Source organism: Urocitellus parryii, chromosome 5 (assembly GCF_045843805.1).
Source record: "Urocitellus parryii isolate mUroPar1 chromosome 5, mUroPar1.hap1, whole genome shotgun sequence".
Taxonomy (NCBI): domain Eukaryota; kingdom Metazoa; phylum Chordata; class Mammalia; order Rodentia; family Sciuridae; genus Urocitellus; species Urocitellus parryii.
Window position 1 is genome coordinate 21,426,593 of NC_135535.1, and position 15,554 is coordinate 21,442,146.

Below are 15,554 nucleotides of genomic sequence, written 5' to 3' on the forward strand. Positions count from 1 at the left end.
TCCCTGTAGCATGCTCTTGTTAGGGCTTTAGGGAATAGACCGAGAAGGGGAATAGCTGGGTCAAATGGTGGTTCCATTCCCAGCTTTCCAAGAAATCTCCATACTGCTTTCCAAATTGGCTGCACCAATTTGCAGTCCCACCAGCAATGAACAAGAGTGCCCTTTTCCCCGCATCCTCTCCAGCACTTATTGTGGTTTGACTTCCTAATGGCTGCCAGTCTTACTGGAGTGAGATGGTATCTTAGGGTAGTTTTGATTTGCATTTCTCTGACTGCTAGCGATGGTGAGCATTTTTTCATGTACTTATTGATTGATTGTATGTCCTCCTCTGAGAAGTGTCTGTTCAGGTCCTTTGCCCATTTATTGATTGGGTTATTTGTTATCTTATTGTCTAATTTTTTGAGTTCTTTGTATATTCTGGTTATTAGGGCTCTATCTGAAGTGTGTGGAGTAAAGATTTGTTCCCAGGATGTAGGCTCCCTGTTTATCTCTCTTATTGTTTCTTTTGCTGAGAAAAAACTTTTTAGTTTGAGTAAGTCCCATTTGTTGATTCTATTTGTTAACTCTAGCGCTATGGGTGTCCTATTGAGGAATTTGGAGCCCGATCCCACAGCATGTAGATCATAACCAACTTTTTCTTCTATCAGATGCCATGTCTCTGATTTAATATCAAGCTCCTTGATCCATTTTGAGTTAACTTTTGTGCACGGCGAGAGATAGGGATTCAGATTCATTTTGGTGCAAATGGATTTCCAGTTTTCCCAGCACCATTTGTTGAAGATGCTATCCTTCCTCCATTGCATGCTTTTAGCCCCTTTATCAAAAATAAGATAGTTGTAGTTTTGTGGATTGGTTATTGTGTCCTCTATTCTGTACCATTGGTCCACCCGCCTGTTTTGGTACCAGTACCATGCTGTTTTTGTTACTATTGCTCTGTAGTATAGTTTGAAGTCTGGTATCTCTATACCGCCTGATTCACACTTCCTGCTTAGTATTGTTTTTGCTATTCTGGGTCTTTTATTATTCCATATGAATTTCATGATTCTTTTATCGATTTCTACAAGATATGCTGTTGGGATTTTGATTGGCATTGCATTGAACTTATATAGGACTTTTGGTAATATCGCCATTTTGATGATGTTGGTTCTGCCTATCCATGAGCAGGGTATATTTTTCCATCTTCTAAGGTCTTCTTCTATGTCTTTCTTTAGGGTTCTGTAATTTTCATTGTATAAATCTTTCACCTCTTTTGTTAGGTTGATTCCCAAGTATTTTATTTTTTGGGGGGATATTGTGAATGGAGTAGTTGTCCTCATTTCCGTTTCAGAGGATTTGTCGCTGATATACAGGAATGCCTTTGATTTATGCGTGTTGATCTTATATCCTGCCACTTTGCTGAATTCATTTATTAGCTCTAATAGCTTCTTTGTAGACCCTTTTGGGTCTGCTAGGTATAGAATCATATCATCTGCAAATAGTGATAATTTAAGTTCTTCTTTTCCTATTTTTATGCCTTTAATTTCTTTCGTCTGCCTAATTGCTCTGGCCAGTGTTTCGAGGACTATGTTGAACAGAAGTGGTGAGAGAGGGCATCCCTGTCTTGTACCAGATCTTAGAGGGAATGCCTTCAATTTTTCTCCATTCAGAATGATGCTGGCCTGTGGCTTATCATAGATTGCTTTTACAATGTTGAGGTATGATCCAGTTATCCCTAATTTTTCTAGAGTTTTGAACATAAAGGGATGCTGTACTTTGTCGAAAGCTTTTTCTGCATCTATCGAGATGATCATATGGTTCTTATTTTTAAGTCTATTGATGTGGTGGATAACATTTATTGATTTCCGTATATTGAACCAACCTTGCATACCAGGGATGAATCCTACTTGATCATGGTGTATAATTTTTTTGATATGTATTTGAATCCGATTCGCCAGAATTTTATTGAGGATTTTTGCATCAAGGTTCATTAGAGATATTGGTCTGTAGTTTTCTTTCTTTGAAGTGTCTTTGTCTGGTTTCGGAATCAGGGTGATGTTGGCCTCGTAGAACGAATTTGGAAGTTCTCCCTCCTTTTCTATTTCCTGAAATAGCTTGAAAAGTATTGGTGTTAGTTCCTCTTTAAAGGTTTTGTAAAACTCTGCTGTATACCCATCCGGTCCTGGGCTTTTCTTAGTTGGTAGTCTTTTGATGGTTTCTTCTATTTCCTCTATTGTTATTGGTCTGTTTAGGTTGTCTACGTCCTCCTGACTCAGTCTTGGCAGATCATAAGACTTAAGGAATTTATCTATGCCTTCACTATCTTCTATTTTATTGGAGTATAAGGATTCAAAATAATTTCTGATTATCATCTGTATTTCTGAAGTGTCTGTTGTGATATTGCCTTTTTCATCCCGTATGCTAGTAATTTGGGTTCTCTCTCTTCTTCTCTTCGTTAGCATGGCTAAGGGTCTGTCAATTTTATTTATTTTTTCAAAAAACCAACTTTTAGTTTTGTCGATTTTTTCAATTGTTTCTTTTGTTTCAATTTCATTAATTTCAGCTCTGATTTTAATTATTTCTTGCCTTCTACTTCTTTTGCTGTTGATTTGCTCTTCTTTTTCTAGGATTTTGAGATGAAGTATGAGATCATTTATTTGTTGGTTTTTTCTTTTTTTGAGGAATGAACTCCAAGCAATGAATTTTCCTCTTAGAACTGCTTTCAATGTGTCCCATAGATTCCGATAAGTTGTGTCTGTGTTTTCATTTGACTCTAGGAATTTTTTAATTTCCTCCTTAATGTCTTCTAGAACCCATTGATCATTAAGCAACCTATTGTTCATTCTCCAGGTGATGCTTGATTTTTCCTTCCTTCTTTTATCATTGATTTTCAGTTTCATTCCATTATGATCAGATAAGATGCATGGTATTATCTCCACCCCTTTATATTGTCTAAGAGTTGCCCTGTGACATAATATATGGTCTATTTTTGAGAAGGTTCCATGTGCTGCTGAGAAAAAAGTGTAATTACTTGATGTTGGGTGGTATAGTCTATATATGTCAATTAAGTCTAGGTTATTAATTATGTTATTGAGTTCTATAGTTTCCTTATTTAACTTTTGTTTGGAAGATCTGTCCAGTGGTGAGAGAGGTGTATTAAAGTCTCCCATGATTATTGTATGGTGGTCTATTAGACTCTTGAACTTGAGAAGCGTTTGCTTGATGAACATAGCAGCACCGTTGTTTGGGGCATATATATTTATGATTGTTATGTCTTGTTGGTGTATGGTTCCCTTGAGCAGTATGAAGTGTCCTTCTTTATCCCTTTTGATTAACTTTGGCTTGAAATCTATTTTATTAGATATGAGTATGGACACTCCTGCTTGTTTCCGCAGTCCATATGAGTGGTATGATTTTTCCCACCCTTTCACCTTCAGTCTATGAATATCTTTTCCTATCAGATGCGTCTCCTGTAGGCAGCATATTGTTGGGTCTTGTTTTGTGATCCATTCTGCTAGCCTGTGTCTCTTAATTGGTGAGTTTAAGCCATTAACATTTAAGGTTATTATTGAGATATGATTTGTTCTTCCAGCCATATTTGTTTATTGATGTTACTAAACCTGGTTTGTTATCCTCTTTGACTACTTTCCCCCCTTTACTGTCCTACCTCCCATTGTTGGTTTTCAATGTTATTTTCCATTTCTTCTTCCTGTAATGTTTTGCCAAGGATTTTTTGAAGAGATGGTTTTCTAGCTGCGAATTCTTTTAACTTTTGTTTATCATGGAAGGTTTTAAATTCATCTTCTATCCTGAAGCTTAATTTCGCCGGATACACGATTCTTGGTTGGAACCCATTTTCTTTCAGTGTTTGAAATATGTTATTCCAGGATCTTCTAGCTTTCAGAGTCTGTGTCGAGAGATCAGCTGTTATCCTGATTGGTTTACCCCTAAATGTAATCTGCTTTCTTTCTCTTGCAGCTTTTAAAATTCTCTCCTTATTCTGTATGTTGGACATCTTCATTATAATGTGTCTAGGTGTGGATCTCTTATGATTTTGCACCATCGGCGTCCTGTAGGCTTCTAGGATTTGGGATTCTGTCACATTCTTCATGTCTGGGAAGTTTTCTTGTATTATTTCACTGAATAGATTGCTTAATCCTTTGGTTTGGAGCTCTGTGCCTTCCTGTATCCCAATGACTCTTAAGTTTGGTCTTTTGATATTATCCCATAGCTCTTGAATGTTCTGCTCATGGTTTCTTAGTAGACTTGCTGAGCTATCTATGTTCTTTTCAAGTTGAAATACTCTGTCTTCATTGTCTGATGTTCTATCTTCTAAGTGATCCACTCTGCTGGTAGTATTCTCAATTGAGTTTTTAAGTTGGTTTATTGTTTCCTGCATTTCTAGTATTTCTATTTGTTTGTTTTTTATTACCTCTATCTCCCTGTGAAATTGATCTTTTACTTCCTGGATTTGTTTGTCAATGTGATCTTTCATTGTCTGATTTTGCTGTCTCATGTCTTCCTTGAGACTCCAGATCATCTGAAGCATATATATCCTGAACTCTTTATCTGATATTCCATCTGTTGCAGCTATTACCTCTTCTAAAGTTGAGTTGACCTGCATTGCTTGTGATCCTTTCTTTCCTTGTCTTTTCATACTGCACGCGCTTCTTTCTGCTTGGTGCAACTGTTGTGTTTTTGAAATTTACTAGCCTGAAATCACCTCTTCCGTAACTGAATGAGCTGTGATCAGTAGAACATGGGGATGATTACATCATCTCTTTGAAATGGCGGCTGCTGTCCTCCTCTGTGGTCCGACCAGTGTCTGGAACCAAACTGGACCACTTCTCTCCTCTGTCTCAAAGCTGAAACTCCGCCCTAAGCGCTGCCAAAGTCCTAGCGCCAAACCGCTAGAGGCCGTTCACAGACTCAGCCCTGCAGGGCCCAGATCAGCCGCCGCCGTGACCAGCAGGATTGTGTTCCTGATCCGAGTTGCTCCGAACCGGCTGGAGGGGGGTGGGGTGGTAGGAGTGTGGATCCTAGCGCTGAACCACCTGAGGCCAATCCCAGACTCAGCCCTGCAGGGCCCAGATCAGCCGCCACTGTGACCCGCGGGATTGTGTCCCTGATCCGAGTTGCTCCGAACCGGCTGGAGGGGGGTGGGGTGGTAGGAGTGTGGATCCTAGCGCTGAACCACCTGAGGCCAATCCCAGACTCAGCCCTGCAGGGCCCAGATCAGCCGCCGCCGTGACCAGCGGGATTGTGAACCTGATCCGAGTTGCTCCGAACCGGCTGGAGGGGGGTGGGGTGGTAGGAGTGTGGGTCCTAGCGCTGAACCGCCTGAGGCCGATCCCAGACTCAGTCCTGCAGGGCCCAGATCAGCCGCCGCCGTGACCGGCAGGATTGTGTTCCTGATCCGGGTTGCTCCGAACCGGCTGGAGGGGGGTGGGGTGGTAGGAGTGTGGATCCTAGCGCTGAACCGCCTGAGGCGGATCCCAGACTCAGCCCTGCAGGGCCCAGATCAGCCAACTCCGGGACCGGCAGGATTGTGTTCCTGATCCGAGTTGCTCTGAACCGGCTGGAGGGGGGTGGGGTGGTAGGAGTGTGGATCCTAGCGCTGAACCACCTGAGGCCGATCCCAGACTCAGCCCTGCAGGGCCCAGATCAGCCGCTGCCGTGACCGGCAGGATTGTGATCCTGATCCGGGTTAGTCCGAACCGGCTGGAGGGGGGTGGGGTGGTAGGAGTGTGGATCCTAGCGCTGAACCACCTGAGGCCGATCCCAGGCTCAGCCCTGCAGGGCCCAGATCAGCCGCTGCCGTGACCGGCGGGATTGTGAACCTGATCCGCGTCGCTCCGAACCGGCTGGAGGGGGGTGGGGTGGTAGGAGTGTGGGTCCTAGTGCTGAACCGCCTGAGGCCGATCCCAGACTCAGTCCTGCAGGGCCCAGATCAGCCGCCGCCGTGACCGGCAGGAATCTGTCCCTGATCCGCGTTGCCGAGATTCAGTCGCCTGGGACAAACTGACCCCTCACACAGACTTACTAGTTATCGGCAGGTCTCCTTCCCGTGGAATATTGTTAGAAGATCTTCAGCAGGTCCCATGCAAGTGTATTTATGTGTCTCTCTGATCCTGTTACTGCGGAGGTATAGGAAATGCTGCTTGCTCGCCGGCCGCCATGTTGGATCCCCCCTGTTTGGGTTTTTTTTTTTTTTTTTTTTTTTTGCATTACATTTCCAAAGAGCTGAAGAAATCAGGAAATAACTAGTGTTGTCTCCAAGAAGAAAGAAAAAGATAGCTTTGTGTTAATAGCTCAACTTCAGTTTCATGTAATAGTCTTGCTTTTAAGTCATATTATGGATGCATTGTTTGCCTATTTTAAGCCTGAACAAACCCCTTTTTATCCGTGTAGAATTGTTCTTAATTTTATATTTAAGGTAATACTATCAGAATTATTAACCTTAAACTGCTTCTAATTGTACTTCTTCTCAAAATGCTAGATGTTCCACTATACAATGATGCATTTACTTTGAGGTTTTGGATATGGGTATCCTATTTAAGAAAACCCAATTTTGTTCATTCAATATTATGTATATATCCTGGGGACAGGTAGAATGGTATTCAGTCACTGACTACTCAATTCATACCTCTGAAATGAACACTAAGGTATAGCAAGATTAATTCACACACACACACACACACACACACACACACATTCATTTTATATTTGGCACTGCAGGGTTATAGGTGTTTCATAAAGTGCAATGTAGCAATAAATCAAATGTCTGGACATTGCACAAGTTCATAAGGGCATTCCTACTGTATCATGGCTTTCATAGTTCTTTATATAATCCTGACATCCTTCCTCCCTTTTGCAGATGACCTCTCTCAACAGGAAGACAATGATCCCCCTAAAGAATATGATCCTGGGCAATTTGCAGGCCTTCTCCATGGATCTTCTCCAGCCTGTGAATCCCCTGAAAATCCATTTCATCTCTATGGGAAAAGAGGTCAATGTGAAGAAAGACAAGATGAAGTCAGTTTGGCAAACAGTCCTTTGCCTTTCAAGCAGACTCCAATAGAAAATAACTCAGAAACTGTGGTAAAGAAAATTAAACCCAAAGTGGTCAGTAGAACAATTTTTCACAAAAAAAGCAACCAACTCGAGAACCATACCATTGTCGGCACAAGAACAACCAGGAGTGGATCCCGGAGTGGAGACCAGTGGGTTGTGAATACAGGGGGATTTGTGGAAAGAGCTTGTACTCTGGGGAGAATAAGGTCATTGCCTAGAGCCCTGATCGACATGCATTTATCCAAAACTGTCTCTAAATCTGATTCTGATCTCATCGCCCACCCTTCAAAGGAGAAAGTATCCAGAGTTAACTGGAGTGAAGCTTCAACTGCTGAACACAGTTCTAAAGGGAATTCTGAAAGAACACCGTCTTTCACATCTGAATGGGAAGAAGTAAGCCTGGTTCTTCTTGTTCTTTATATTTGGCTTTAGAACTGAGGGAGGCTTAGGGAAGGGTTGTCAGCTTTTTAATTCTTTCAGAGGCTAAAGCAGAAAATTAACGAATATATACAGGTCCAACCAGAAGGGAAAGGTTCTATGGGTAATACATGAATTCATGGTAGCATAAAAACAAATACAGCTCCACCTATATGGTGAAATCCATGGTTTCCATAGAAATTGATGTCAAGCAGAAGTAACCAGCTATGAGGTACCAGAGAATGTTCACATCACATCCTACCAAGCACTGTAGCTGACAAATTGAGAAAAATCTTGTTTTTTGTTAGGTATCCTTTTGCTACTTGCTAAACTCTATTAGTTTGTCTCTATTTCTTAAAGTATTTTGTATTTTTAGAAGAGCTCCTTCTAATCTTAACCTTAATGATAAAAAGAACAGTTCCTGGCTCTTCTTTAAGAATCATGCAATAAATGCACATCACTTAATATTTCCCTTCTACAGCTATCAGAGAATCACTAAAGGAAAAGATGTTTTGGGGTCAAGTATCACCAATTTAAGCTCTCCTTAAAGACAAAGTCTTTAATCAGAAAGAGTTATTCAGAAAGTAAGTGCCCTTGAAAGGTTATAAAATATCATCCTTTGTCTTTGAGGAGAATTACATCATAAAATAATGAAGCTCCTTGCTTTTTCCTGATTTTTTAAAAGAATGGACCATAGTCTCTTATGATATTTCATTATAACATGTCACATTTTGTCTCTCAAAAGACTGTGCCAGTTGGACTAGCTTTAAAAGCACATTAGGTCACTATAGTATTCTGGAAACTAGAAATAGATATGGTTCTGATATTAATGTTCTCCATTGAGCTATTTGGGAAAAATCACTGGATATCTCTGCATCTGTTTCAGGGTGAACAAAATGAGACAATCCTCATTGTCTTTTCTGAAACCTGCCATATAACATGTTGGCCAATATGAGGAAGAGGGAGATACCTCCATCTTAGATAATTGTGTTTTCCAAAATTACAAACTAGTAGATGGATTTTTTTTGTTATTATATTCCTTTCTTCTTTTTAAAATCTGAATACATTTAAATTCCTTTTTGAATTATTTTTTGAGATAAGATTAATTAATATTTAATTTATCCTTTAGAAGGTTAAAGTAAAGTTGTTAATTAATTTAATATGAGGTTGTTCCGTGTCTATATTCTTGTGACTGGATCCTACTAATCAGCTTGTGACTGATCAGACCATTTAGTTAGACCTTGATTCTAAAGGTCATGCCCACAATCTGACTCCTGGTCTCTTCAGTCAAATGAGATGCATGCTCTTAGGCAGAAGAGGAAGGATGCTAGAGGATACATCTCATCACATGATCTTATTCGTAGCTCCTTCCCCTTCTAAGTTTAAAGAATACACAGTTTCTAACTAACTCATCATCCAAGTACAAATTTCATTTCAAGAAATACAGAGAACATACACATTAATTTTGAAAGTTTAAAAAAGGGAAGCATAATTTATATTTTCAAAAATCCCTCAAAAGAAGTTTAAGCTTTCCCCTATTGGTCTCTTAATTATAGTATTGCTGTAGTAATAACACCAAGAATATATGATCCTAGCATTGGAAGTTATTTTAAAGTGCAATGTTAAAAGTGAATGCAATAATCCCCTTTCATGGCCTTTATTTCCCACAGATTGACAAAATAATGAATTCCATAGATGTTGGAATCAACAGTGAACTTGAAGAGATGAATGGTGAAACCACAAGTAAGGAAACTTTCCTCTACTTATAATGAATAAATATAATTTTAAAAATAGCCAGGAAATAATTTTAAAATCTTTAGATAATTTCATGTTTTATCATAGTAACAGTTGCTGAAAATTATTTCCTTCTACTCTCAGATCCAGTAATCCTGACCTGTAAATAACATCAATTATAAGTAAATTGGTTCAACAAATTTGGATTTTTCCCATGTGCTATTCTACCGTGCCAGTTAATATTAATGAAGCTTCAACCTTATGTTGAGTGCAGTAGGAAGCACTTCAAAGTGCTGTAGAATCCAATGATTTAATACACTATTTCTCATTCAATGAAATGTCCTATTTATTTGGGCCAAAGCAATTAACAACTTCTCTAAGTTATAAGTTCTGTTTGGCAAGAACTATATATCACTCATCTTCATGTATCTCATAGAACCTCAAAGAATATCTCACGAAGAGTTGGGTTTGCAATTGCTGTTTAACATATTATGCTTGGTAAATATTGTTTTCTTCCCTAAAATTAAAGTTTAGAGTAGAAGTCCATTCAAAACCATTTTTCATTTATACTCAAAATTTAACCAAGAGGTATTTTACCATTGAGCTACATCCCCAATTCTTTTATTTTTTATTTTGAGACAGGATTTTGCTAAATTGCTGAGAGCCTTGCTTAGTAGTTGCAGCTGGCCTCTAACTTGTGATCCTCCTGTCTCACCCTCCCAAATTGGTGGGATTATAGGCCTGTATCTCAGTGCCTAGCTATCTAAAACCTTTTGAAATCTTTTTACTTAGTATTGACAGACATTAAATACTAGATCACTAAACCTAAAATTTCAGTAATATTTATACTAAAATAAAATGTACTATTCTTGAAAAAGTCAAAAGACTTGGATTCTATTTCTACCTTGCCACAAAGTAGCAGTACAATTGTATACTAGATAGATCTATAGAATTTGGAGTTTTAAACAGGTGATTCCTAAGGTCTCAGGAGAGCTCATATTTAAGTCAGAAGTGATAGTTGGGTTGTTTTGTTTGTTTGTTTGCTTTATTTTGTTTTGTTTTGTTTTTAAGAGAAAGATGTCTAAAGGGTAAACAGATATTGAACTTTTTTCAGCAAAGCCCTGACTAGTTTGAGATGAGTGAAGAATTTGTCTAGGGAACAAAATTTAAGGGATGCTTAAATTTTAAAATATTATGTATCCCGATGCTTATCAGGATACATAACATTTTAATTTATATTTTAAAAACTCAAAATTAATGCTACAAATCCACAATAAACAAAATATCAAAACTTAAATAAAAATGAAGCCCTCACTGGCATGACTTGGACTTTCACTTTGCCTGGTTCCCAAAAGTGGTCACAGAAGCACTGACCTTGTGAGGGAGAGGACAAAAGCACAAGTAATGAGAACCTTTTCAGAGATGAAGCTGAGTGACTGAGATGCTCTTTACCAATGAGCACTTGCAGAGTGTTGCCCAGGTGCTAAGAGCCTGGGCAGTGATGGGGCTCTGCAACAAGCCTGGCTGTCACTCAGCAGGGATGTGGGGAAAACCACAGCTTGACCCTGGAGCCTGGTCACGGGCCTGGGAAAAAGAGAGTGAGATGGTCAATTGGCTTAGGAGAGTAGGGACATGCTCCCTTTTAGCTACAAACCTCCACCTCCTTTTTCCTCCTTTCCCCACCATGTTCTTTGCCATCCCGTTTTTACCTGTGGAGGCACTTCTTGTATCACATGCAGGAAAAGTACACAAGTCTACTTATTTCTCCTCATTGGAGGTTTGTAGTGGGCCAACAACAGAAAGACCATTTCAGAGTAAAACAGGAGGAGTTGGAAAGTATCTGAGTTTCATGACAAACACACACACACACACACACACACACACACACAGAGACCACACACACACACACACACACACACACCCCAAATATAAAAGTCTGGTGATTTGCTTTGACATCAGTGGAAAACTGTGAAAGGGCCCCAATCTAACCATCCTTGCAAATTTCTGTTGAACCAAAACCAAATGAATGACCTTCATTTTTACAACTGCTAACATTAGGCTGAAGCAACTGGGGAATTTTCCAGAATCCAGTCAGCCTGGGGACACATGTTGCTATGCAGTTCTTTCATATATGCTTACAGAATCATTTCCAAAAAATAATAGGAATACACATTTTTTGTTGATATCAACTGTACTATTCAAAGATAGAAAGTCTGCATGGTGAGCTAGTAAGTTTCACCATAATGAAAGTGTTTGAGACCTAGAAGTGCTTCTCTTTTGGCATAGTGATATGGGCATTAAATTCACGGTTCAACTTGGATAACATTAAATGTTACTCTAATGTTCTAAATTCTTCAAGAGACGGTGGCACAGAATGATAAAAATATCATAAACATTAGGAAAAAATAAGGAAAAATATTTAAAATGTCACTCAGGCAAACCTACCTTTGGAAAGGGTATTTTAGTGGTAAACAAATCTACAGATTCTTTTCCCCTTAGTTCCTCTCTACCCACCTCTCCTATTGCCATCCTACCTCTGTTTTTGTTTACCATTTTTCTGAAATTGTAATGAAAATAAAAGTGGAGACTCAGTCCACAAGAAGTCATTACTATAGACAAAGGCTGGCTCTATATGTCCCTTAGTTTTTGCCTCTTAATTACACTCTAATTATGCACTAAGTGATTGACCATAACATAGCATTCCAATTCACCCTCAGGCCAGTTATGAATCACAGCTTTCCCGAGCTGTATTCGTTTCCCTCTCAAAGCTAGACTTAACTAGAGGGGTGATAAATAACCCCATGAAGATGGTACTCAACAAATAACATTCTGGGTACTCAATGTGGTTGGGAAATCACACAGTGAAATAAAAAATGAAGCACCAACTCAAAGCTCAATTCTGCTATTTACTAGTAGCTTGTTTACTCTTTTGCCCCTCGACAGAAATGGGCATACTAATATAGAATCATTGTAGAGACATGTGCAGTGGATATGTAGAGTGTCTGACACATGTAGATATGCATTAAACATAGTTCTCACCTTGTCTCCGCCAGAAAAACTGTTCAACACGGAATACAAAGCTGAATGCACGTAAGCCTTTGTTTAAGAACCTTATGTCAAATGTTCTCACAAGGATTAAATTTGCTTTATTACCTAGAACCATGAGGTCAACTGGGATACAGTTTGTGACAAGTCCACTGAGCAATTGATTAAAAAAAAAAAACAGATTAGAACTCCATGTTACCCTAGCAAAGAGAAAAATCTAATATGCTTTGCTATAAATATTACTAAATTGTTTTTCATGAAGTCTGAGTATTCCTTTTTTGGCTTGCCAATAGGGAAGAGATGTGCAATGAAATTAGTGGGAGGTAAATTTAGAATGAGAAACAGTAAATAACTGCTTTACATAAGTGTCATCAGTCTCTACTGAGTCCAGTGCTATGCCTGGTTTTAATAATGCTATGTTTTTTATGAGCATTCATTGCTTAAAACCTCAGATGATGAGAGAATAAAATCATAAGTAATGGAGATACATAAAGGTTCAACATTAAATTTTCAGTGCTCTTGCCCATTTTGTTTCAGCAGGGATTTTTGTAATTGTTGTTGTTTTGTTTTTCAAGACAAGTCTCCCTAAGTTGCCCAGGCTGGACTCTACCTCAATCCTCCTGCCTTAACCTTTTGAATAGTGGGGACTACAGGCATGCACCATCATATCTAGCTAGTTTCAGCATTTTTGTTTGCCCTTCCTGTACCTACACATTTCCAATGTCAGATATTTGTTTTACAAACCATATTTATTGGACCAGGAAGAGATTTGGAATTCTCTCATCTTTATTTTAATAAATATGAACCAGTTCAAAGTTCGAACAGTCTCTATAACAAAACTAATTTCCTTCTTTGAAACCAGTTTCCTTTTTATTTTTCAAATATAGTAGTTTACAACTTATCCAGCAACCTCACATGTCCAGGATGAAGACAGAAATAAGAGTAAATCACAATAAGGCAGGGGACACTAAGGAAGAATAGCGTTACCTTAGATTAGGTAGAGAGAAGTGATGGGAGGGGAGGGGAAGAGATGTGGGCATAGGAAAGATAGTAGAATGAAACAGACATTATTACTGTATGTATATATGTGACTGCATGACCAATATGATTCTGCAACATGTACACTCAGAAAAATGAGAAATTATATAAATGCATTCTACTGTCATGTATAACTAATTAAAACAAATTTAAAAAATTTAAAAAGACATACTGGATTATTCTAGGTCAGTTCCTTAGTTTCTCACTCAGAACATATTAACTCATCATTTTCACAAACAACATTTCTGATTTTGAAGTCAGGTAGACCTGGCTTAAATCCCAGTTTGCAAATTCATTGGATTTTTGACCTATTGTCAATTTCCCCACCTATAAAATCAAATTTTTCATAAGCATCTCATGAGGCTGCCACAAGATTAAACTATATACTATACTACTATAACTTAGATCATAGCAGGTGATCAATAACTATAAATTCTCTGTCTTCTTATCCATGTATGCATGCTTTATCTTTCTAATTAGAGTGTGTACTACATGGGAGATACTTGAAAAATCTTGTTTATCTTTCTGATCAATGAGAATTGTAGTTACGGTACTCATATTTTTGGTTGCTTTCCTGTGATATCTTTCTTAAAGTCTTATTTCTTACCATTGTCATTATATCACAAGAAAACCCTTTCAAGTTAGGAAATTTATATGTCCATTGGAATTACTTCAAGTTCTCACACTTTCTAAAAATCAGGTTAATGATCTTCTTGATGAGATTGAGGATTTCTTAAGTAAGTGGAGGCAATAATTGGCTCCACAGGATGTTCTTATCATTACACAACAGCGAATATGCAGAGTAATCAAGTGCCTAGACTTAAAAATACAAGAGTTTCAGATAATCTTAAAAATACCCTTTAATTTCTAAACAAGCTTTAAAAATCTCCTGCTACACTAGACAGACTACAGGTGTATGGACTATATTAAATTGATCTAAGTCCATAAGTAAAAATAGTACTTAGTTAAGACTATAATTTTTAAGACTAGGATTTTTTATAAGATTGAATTCTATCTCCAACGAAATATTTTAGCATCTTATCTTTTAAAAACCTATATTGTCAATATATGAATTCTATCTAAATTTTAATTTTAAAGGAAAGCTATTAAAATGAGTATATAAAGAATTTTATCATAGAGTACACTGGCTATATTGGGTAGATGAAGAGTAAGTCTTAGTTGTTTACTGGAAAATACATATTTCTGAAAGTCAACAACTCAGGATCCCACCTAGATTCACTCCTCTTCCTCTGAGAATCTGAGGGCAGAAGTCACCAAGGCACAGTAAATGTTCTCTCTTGTTCTGGCCTAAGCTCCACCATTTCAGTGGGTCTGCAGTAACTAGGAGAGCCTAGTTACTGGGCCTTTTCCTCTGTGCAGGTCTCTTGCTGAGTGGGGAAGAGCAAACATCCCCACAGCCCCAGCCACTGTTCCTCCATGGTTGCTTCCAGGCCTTGTTCTTTGTTCTGTTACCTCTGCCTCCACCTCAGGAGGTGCATTATCACCAATGCAGCAGAATCCTGTCCTGCTAAAGTTGTTGGTGGGAATATCATTCCTCACACTCCAGGAGAACGCTTATTTTAAATGTATTTTTATAGTTGCAGTATTAGAGAAAAGAAAAAGAAGAAGGATAGAAACTGAAATATTTTCCTTTCTCACCATGTATCAGGTGCTATACAATTTTTTACAGTGAACATTTTCGTACTCAATTTTCAAAACAATTCAGAGAAATATTATTATATCCATTTTATAGACAAAGAAAGGTTGAGAAAAGTTAAGGAACTTGTCACAGGTGACTGTTTCAAATCCAGATATTTGTCTTCTTGAATTCATACTCTGTTCAGTAGCATATGCTCCCAACCTAGGACAAGAGAAGCTAGCTAATTGCTTTCTTCTCAGGTTAAATCATACTCATGTGCACTGAAGGGAATCTTTTAAGGGTATTGAGTATAGAACCAACCACTTCTTCTCAGCAAAGCCAAACTATCCACATTGAGGGCTTTAGCTAAAACCCCAAAGCATGGGCCACATGGTCACATACGAAAATGAGCCACAGCCTTGAATGTCTCCTACTTTCTAAAGTGAATGTACACACTCTAATGATGACCCATGTTTCACTTGTTTTCAGAGGAAGAATTTCCCTTGCCTCCAGTAATATTATTTTTTCCATGAACCTTTAAATCGCACATAAAAACCTCTCTGTGAAATGCTTTGCAACAGGCGTATTTTATTTTTGATTTTTATTTCTTTTTACAGTACTATTTTTAATA

At 38.4% G+C, this 15,554-nt stretch overlaps 1 protein-coding gene across 6 annotated transcripts in view; it reads left to right on the top strand.

The window, feature by feature from the left end:
* Anks1b (ankyrin repeat and sterile alpha motif domain containing 1B) overlaps nucleotides 1-15,554 on the top strand; it is a 1,073,357-nt gene that overhangs the window by 632,488 nt on the left and 425,315 nt on the right. For 4 of the 6 annotated variants that reach the window (XM_026398716.2, XM_026398722.2, XM_026398739.2 and 1 more), the window contains exons 13-14: nucleotides 6,854-7,443; nucleotides 9,138-9,210. In XM_026398716.2, the coding sequence (XP_026254501.2) occupies nucleotides 6,854-7,443; nucleotides 9,138-9,210 (663 nt within the window). The remainder of the gene's footprint in view (nucleotides 1-6,853; nucleotides 7,444-9,137; nucleotides 9,211-15,554) is intronic. The other 2 variants (XM_026398730.2, XM_026398757.2) reach the window with 1 other exon arrangement.